General features: G+C 39.6%; 3 protein-coding genes across 3 annotated transcripts; 1 reads left to right on the forward strand and 2 right to left on the reverse strand.

Annotated features, from left to right (window-relative positions):
• Positions 1-826: 826 nt before the first annotated feature.
• Positions 827-6536, forward strand: LOC117135438 (golgin subfamily A member 5). Its single transcript, XM_033295612.1, has 4 exons — positions 827-1182; positions 1242-1451; positions 1563-1852; positions 6220-6536. Exons 1-4 carry the CDS (start codon positions 985-987, stop codon positions 6488-6490), a joined length of 969 nt encoding a protein of 322 aa, XP_033151503.1. The 5' UTR covers positions 827-984; the 3' UTR covers positions 6491-6536.
• On the reverse strand, positions 1945-3562 carry LOC117135426 (phenoloxidase-activating factor 2). Its single transcript, XM_033295585.1, has 2 exons — positions 3388-3562; positions 1945-3313 (listed from the first exon to the last, which is right to left on the reverse strand). Exons 1-2 carry the CDS (start codon positions 3556-3558, stop codon positions 1976-1978), a joined length of 1509 nt encoding a protein of 502 aa, XP_033151476.1. The 5' UTR covers positions 3559-3562; the 3' UTR covers positions 1945-1975.
• On the reverse strand, positions 4496-5774 carry LOC117135432 (phenoloxidase-activating factor 2). Its single transcript, XM_033295598.1, has 3 exons — positions 5607-5774; positions 5491-5541; positions 4496-5427 (listed from the first exon to the last, which is right to left on the reverse strand). Exons 1-3 carry the CDS (start codon positions 5757-5759, stop codon positions 4516-4518), a joined length of 1116 nt encoding a protein of 371 aa, XP_033151489.1. The 5' UTR covers positions 5760-5774; the 3' UTR covers positions 4496-4515.
• Positions 6537-7614: the final 1078 nt, after the last annotated feature.

A 7614-nucleotide genomic window follows, 5' to 3' on the forward strand; every position in this document is an offset into this window, starting at 1 on the left:
TTGACAGCGGTGGGGCAACTAACCCGACAATGTTGTCGGTGTCCCATTCAATGTGAAGGTGAGAGCGAAGTTGCTACTCACACCCATAGCCACATGCAAAGTCACTAAAATTCCTTTCAGTGTACAACTAACCACGCCCCTGGCCCAAGGTCCTTGCTCAAGTTGTGGCAGCCAGTTCGTCTGGTATTTCAGTCAATGAGTTGCATAAGCAAATCGACGATTTTAAAAGAGCCATCACCGGTTCACAGAAGTTGGTAAAAAATAATTATTTAAAATTGTTTGTACAAAACAAGTCTAAATGTAAACAGAAATGTTATGTAATACATACTATGTACATATATGTGTAAGCAAGATCTACATAATTGGAAAAAAAACCTATAGCAAGCATATAAAACACAATATATTTTTCCTCATTAAAAATTTATTGATAAAGACGCAGTTCCAGGAAATCTGAAATACTCCATTAAAAACTCTTGTTTAATCTATGTAACCTCTGCATTTATTTACATTTTATTAAACTCTTAATACCTACTTTCTACATTAATTGATATTTCTACATAAACTATAAAAGTAGCAAAATTTCAAGTAATTTATTTTTTATAAATAAATAAGAATTAGGGTACTTAGTAAATGTGAGGGTAGTTCAAGAACAGTGTTGCATTCGACACAGTAGGGCAACCTGAAAATCCTTGAGAACCATTCGAGTGTGCGTGCAAATCGCCAGTTAACCCCTGATGTCCTTGGCCGATTCCACGTATTTGTTGCGAAATAAAAAGCAAGGAAAGCTAAAGATTTAACTTTTATACACAGAGGTAGCGTTGATAAAAACTTCATTATATTTCCACCTTTTTTTCCAAGTGGCAAACTATTCAGTAGGGAATGTAAGGCCAATTTTCGTATATTTTTTAATTTGGTATAGCAAACGCGAAAGCTATACAAGAAAATTTAAGTTTTTTTTTAACACTTTAATACACGGCTGAATTAATGGATGGACAAGGTGTTCATAATAGCTATGGGTCAACGGATGAGCAACGGATGGTGCTATCGACGCCACAACAGTGCACCCAGAGGAAATCCGTTACCAGCATGAAGTTATTCACCATGGTGGTGTTGCACTCGTGGCGCCAACGCCGAAAGGAGGTTCGTGAACTCAAAGAGATGGTGCAACACCTCCAGGATAGCGTTAGTATTTGTTTATGCGAATTACATATATAAGGATTTTCTTACCCACTTTCTTCCAGTCCATGAAGACCAAAAACGAGCTGCACGTATGTGGTACTTTGGTGCGCGTGGAGGAAAAAAGGAACAGGGAACTTCAAACAAAGCTTAAACTATCGACGATGAGCATTGACGAAGCAAGATCCTCCTGCGAATCGCTCACTAACTCGATCCGTGACCTCACAACAGAGAAAAAGCGATTGGAAACCGATTTGGAACAGCGCTCACAGGAGGTTAGTAGGATTATTTAGAATAATACTATACTTAATATCCATACTTCATCCTAATTATATTATCTATATCTTTATTATAGAAAATTGATAAAAATGTATCTTAATTTGCAGTACAATGAGCTGGAGCAAGTATCTGACAAAACCAATCGGCTGCTCTTCGACGCCTACATGGAGCAATCATACCTGCAAAAGCAACTAGCCGGGGAGCAGCGTACGACGCAGAGACTGCAGGCGGAAAAGAACCAGCTCATCCAGGAAGTGATACTGGCGGAGAGAAGAGATAACAAGCACCGCCAGGTGAGGGAATGGTACCAGCATCTACTGCACGAAAAGGATCAGTGCCTTTACAACCTGGGGAGGAGATTGGCTATGGTGGAGGAGGAACTGCTTGACAAAAATGGGTAAGATTGTTTATTATCGTTATACTTTCCCAGCTATATAACGTAGCATATAAAGCCTCTCAAATTACACAGCATTATTACAAAATACAAACTTTAAAGCGCTTTTATCATTTATTGAATCATTTAGTATTCTATGACTGGCCTACGCCTGTAATCAAATGGCAGTACCTTCTCGGCAATCCAATTTGTGAACTTCGACACCTCCGTATATGTGGCCGGAATGCTCTGCTGGCCGCATCCAATGCCCCAGCTTACTATTCCAGCCTGCTCGTAGACACCAGAGTTCTCCCCTCCGATTGAACAGAACAGGGCCGATCCTCCATCCCCGGTGCAGGCATCGCGTCTCATCTCGCCTCCGGCACAAATGATGTTCTCGGGCAGCTGATAGTTTACGCCCATCCTGGTCGACCTCAAGAGATTCTCGCATACAGTCCGGTTTACCACGGGCAACTCAACTTTTTTCATAACGGTGGAGTATCTTTGATCCTCAAATCTCATTTTGCCCCAACCGGCCACCGTGCAACGACGTCCTTCGAACGACTTATTTTGTGTAGGCAAACAGATAGTTCTAATGTGGTCACTCAGTTTGAAGGGCGATTTGAGGAAAAGTAACGCCAAGTTGTTGGCACCCAATGTGAAGTTAAATCCTTCATGGATTACCACCCTTGTCACTTCGCGCAACTCAGATGAAAATGTCTCCAGATCGGATGCCAAGTCCCAATCGCCGGCCCTGACCGCAAGACCGCTTTCGACTGAACTTAACCGGTGAGCTGCTGTTAGAACGACATTTGGTTGAATCAGGGATCCGCCACCCAAGTACATTCCATTGTGGACAAGTGCAACAACCCAGGGATACTGAGCTGGTCGTGCTTGATCCGTGGTGATTCCTTCTATCATTAGCAAGCCATTTGCGTTGCTCATGCCGCAACCTGGTGAAAAAGGATCTAAGCTTCCAACATTGGATGTTGGGTGCCTACCGTTGTTTGTTGGATACCCAAGGTTGTTTGTTGGGCGCCCCCCGAAAGACGTTGGATTCCCTCCGTTGTTTGTTGGATTCCCTTCGTTGCTTGTTGGGTTCCCTCCGTTGATTTTTGGGTTCCCTCCGTTGGTTGTGGGATACCCAAGGTTGTTTGTTGGGCGCCCCCCGAAAGACAATGGATTCCCTCCGTTGTTTTTTGGATTCCCTTCGTTGCTTGTTGGATTCCCTCCGTTGCTTGTTGGGTTCCCTCCGTTGTTTGTTGGATTCCCTACGTTGCTTGTTGGGTTCCCTCCGTTGTTTGTTGGATGCCCAACGATGGTTGTTGGATTCCCACCGTTTGGTATTGAATACCAAGCATTCAAATCGAATTCGTTACGATCCCTTGTGGGTCCGCGTGTAGGCGATGGTTGTACATTTATTCCGTTTACTCCAACCTTTTTATCTTCGGGGCCATTTGGTTTAATTGAAATCTCACCTACAGGCTTGTATCCGTCATAGAAAATTTGCACATAGTCAAGCTAACAATAAATCTCCTAGAACAATTGTATTAGCTTACCTTTCGGAGAATTGCACAGCAAATTTTGTTATTGCCACAAGTACCGTGGCGGTAATCAAATGATGGCTCCTCATACAAACAAAGATTCCGAGAAACGCAAGTATGTCTACAGGCATTGCCCATAAGGACACTTGCTAAGAGTAGAGTTCCGATTGCCCAACAATGCTTCATGTTTGCTTTGGAAAACTGAGTGAACGGCCGGCCGTGGGTATTATTATATTTCTTTGCTCAGCAGCTCCAAAGCTTATCAGCTGACAAAGATGAATTCGAAGTACATATGTACATACATGGTGTTCATTTCCAATGAATCCACAGAGAACGTTTAAGTCAGGAGAAATTCTTTGCAAATATTGATTACAAATTTGCAAGAAAAATATGAAATAAGATTGTGTGTTAGTGGGCGTGGCCAAAAAATAAATAATAAAATTAAAAATTTCAAAACATTTTTAAACGTTCGAAAATACACATGCATCTGCATGCCTAATTTTATTTCATCACTCCGTGCATACGGACAGATGAACGGGCATGTCCTGATTAATTAAACTAGTGATGATCATTCCCAGGACCATACATATATCTTACAGGATTTGATACGCTTTCTTCTAGCTGTTACATACCTTTTAACTAATCTATTTATCTATCTACCCTTTACACTTCAAAGTAACGTGACTTGTATAACACTTAATAATGTTGCATTATATCAGAACCGTTTTTCTTTCATACGTGCATGCATATGTACATAAAGAGGAAATACAAAGGAATTATCACCTGAAATATGTATGTACACATTTATATATGTACATATGTGCATGGCTTATCGCCGAGTCAAATGCCCATTTTTTTTTTAATTTGGGATATTCCGAGCCACTGTGGACTTAAAGCCTATTTAATTTTACTATTTTTCTGAAATATTTAGAGCTATATAACTTATGCGCATTATTTAGCCAAGGAAAGTGCGAACAAGTTATGGATATATAATAATAATAATAAATAATAAATAAATAATAAATAATAATCTTTTTGATTGAAGAAATTTTAGATTTTGATTAAAAAATTATTTATCTTTTATTTTTATACAATAATGCATAATCAATCTTAATGAAAAATTGATGTAATAATCGTTGAGCGTTAGCCATATGATGCTATCCTATCATCAATCCAACTTCGGAACATTGTCACATTGGTATAGAGCCCCGGGAGGGCCTTCAACCCACTCCCCATGCACCAGGCCGCGATCCCAACCTGCTCGTAGACATGTGTATTCCCCTCTCCGAGGGAGCAGAACAATGCGAAACCTTCACCGCCAAAGCAAATATCCCGTTTTATTTCACCTCCGGCGCAAATCAGACTCGAATCAAGATTCCAGTTCGAATTTATACTTCTAAACTGAGTCTCGCATGTCTTTCTGTCCACCACGGGTAACTCAAAGTTCGTCATAACTCTCGTAGGGCTTTGATCCTGGGAGCTCACCATTTTCCAACCGGCAACCGTGCAGAGACGTCCCACGAACGACGCTTCTGGTCTTGGCAACGCCAAAACTCCAATGCGATCGCTTAGCACGAACGGCGTTTTAACGAAAATAAGTGCCACGTTATTGATACGCCTCCATTCAATGAATCCTTCATGTCTCACAATCCTTTCCACAACACGCTTCTCATACGAACGCGTTTCATTTGATGTGTTCATGACAAACTCGCCGGCCCTAACCTCAATTTTATATTCAATCATGTTGCGCATTATGCCGTGGGCTCCTGTTAGGATCACTTTTGGGTCAATCAGTGTTCCGCCGGTCAAGTAAGCTCCTTCGTAAAATAGGGCTACCACCCAGGGAAATAGACTAGCCGTGTCTTTCCTGTCGCCTGGCGGAGTCCGCTTAGTTGGTTTTGGCTGCTCATCGTTCGCACCATCATTTGTTTGCGGAACCGATATTTTGGGTGGCCAATAAGTAATGGGTACATCAGGTTCCGTCGGAACATTGTTTTGGGGCACACTTGAGACTGGTGGTTGGATTGGTATGTATTCCTCTGCTGAAGAAGGTGACTGTGAAAAATTGAAAATGTAATATTAAACAGATTCAATTACAATTACAAATTGTTAGCATACTGCAGACTCAGAATTGGATTCCACATTCGGTTCGCTCCGGCTATCATTAGTCTGCGAATAATCAAATATTAAGTCGAAGTCTGCGTACAGAGAGATTCTCATCAAAATATATATACATTGAGAACGTCACAACAGACGAAATTTAATAGGCACACATTTTGATTCCATCCTCCTACTAGGCACTGCTCCTGAGGAACACAATACCTACAGGCTTCGCCCAAAAGTACGCAGACTAAAAGAATAGCTGCTGTGGCCACGATCGATCCCATGTTTGCTCGGGATGATTAAATTGACTGAGAGATGGAGGAGGCCTTTCAATTCTTTTGTACACTTTATGTTGCTTATCAGTTTAAAAAAAAAAAATAACAACATGTGAAATGGAATTTCTATTCCCGTTTACTCGTAGAGTGCAAGGGCAAACTATATAAAGTATATATATTCTTGATCAGGATCAATAGCCGAATCGAACTGTACGTATGATTCTAGAGATAAAAACTCAGCGCAAGTTTGTTGACCCATGTTGGCACGCCCACTCTAACGCCCTAAAAATGCCGAAACGGTAACGCCCACACTCTGGAACAATGTTTAAATTTTTGTTCACAGGGTATCTGACAGTCGGGGAACTCAAATATAGCATTCTCTCTTGTTTTATTTTCGTTTTGTTTAAATAATATGAAATCTCACATTGTATACTGGCTAATCTAATTCTTTTTCACTTTCCTACTCAAGGCAAACTAGAGAATTGCAACAATTGCGTGAGAGTGCTCAACAAATGTCGAACGAAATATCGGAGCTGCGCCAGGAGGTCAACCGAAATCGCAACGGTGTCTTCGGTGATTCCTGTAGTCGTCTCGGACTCGGACGCCTTCAAGACCATGTGTTTGCGCCTTTTCAAGGAAACCATATCTGGATCAAACTTCGACGCTATTCCTTTAACGCGATATATTTGTTTGCTTTGTATCTGCTGCCTGGAATGCCTCTCAAATATCGTCAAAACTAAACCTAATTAAATAATCTTTCCATAAAAATATTTTCAGTTACCACATTAATTGAATCCCGCAGTCGTTATGCCTATGTTAATTTGCAAATGACTATTGTTAACTTGCTTATCTTTTTTTCAGCGTAATAATAAAGTAGGTTGTAGTGTTTGACCAATTGGATCTTAAAGGTTCTACATAAAGGAAATCAGCTAGAATTTTACAAGTCATAAATTAAGTCGACTGAAAGATACCTTTTACTTACCTAATGAAAGTGCGAGTGCTATAACAAACAGAAATTCAATACGTTATCAATGCCTTTTTGTTAGGTTTCTTAAAATTTGGCATAAGATACTTTTGGAACGTCGATTACACAAAAAAAAAACAGGTATAGGGTCGTTTGTGGGCGTTCTAGTGAGCGTGGGTAGGCTACTCTAGAATATTCTAGGAATACACTTGGATATTTTATACTCTTATTGTTAAATAAAATAGTTGGTGACCTAAAAGCACACCTACTATACATATACATAAGAGAACGGCAGTCGACGTAGTGACGAAGCGCAGCAGGAGTGAGCGAAGGCGACTACAAACACGAAAAATTGAAAATCTGCTTTGATGGTCCAATCATACGAATCGAAAAATATACATATACATTTATATAATTTATAAAATATATACATTTATAAAATTATATAATCGACAAGCCTTTTGTTATAAAAAGACCGGATGAAATTATAATTATGATAAAAAGTACCGAATAAGTAAATTATAGTTTCTATAATTCTTCAAAAAAGTGGATATCAGAACTTTTGTATTCACTTTGGACTTGTTTCTTTTTTAACTCTTTAACAAGAGTTTTTGTTTGATTTTATATATAATGCGGATTAAAGTTTCTAAAAATAACATTAAAACAATCTAAGCTCATATTTGCTAGTTTGTTTATTTTCACATATTTTGCAATGAGTATTTTGTATAATTTATATTTATTTCTGGGCTATCCCTTGCACACTCGGTTGCATTTTTCATATGTCCACTGTTACCACATGCAAAGTTATTGCAGTTTGCCGGCATTTTATCATAAAACTTACATTAAATATCCCTCAAATCTTAAATTCAATTGCTTCACTATTACATTCTTTCGTAATCC

The sequence above is a fragment of the Drosophila mauritiana genome, chromosome 2L (genome assembly GCF_004382145.1).
Source record: "Drosophila mauritiana strain mau12 chromosome 2L, ASM438214v1, whole genome shotgun sequence".
NCBI classification, from domain to species: Eukaryota; Metazoa; Arthropoda; class Insecta; order Diptera; family Drosophilidae; genus Drosophila; species Drosophila mauritiana.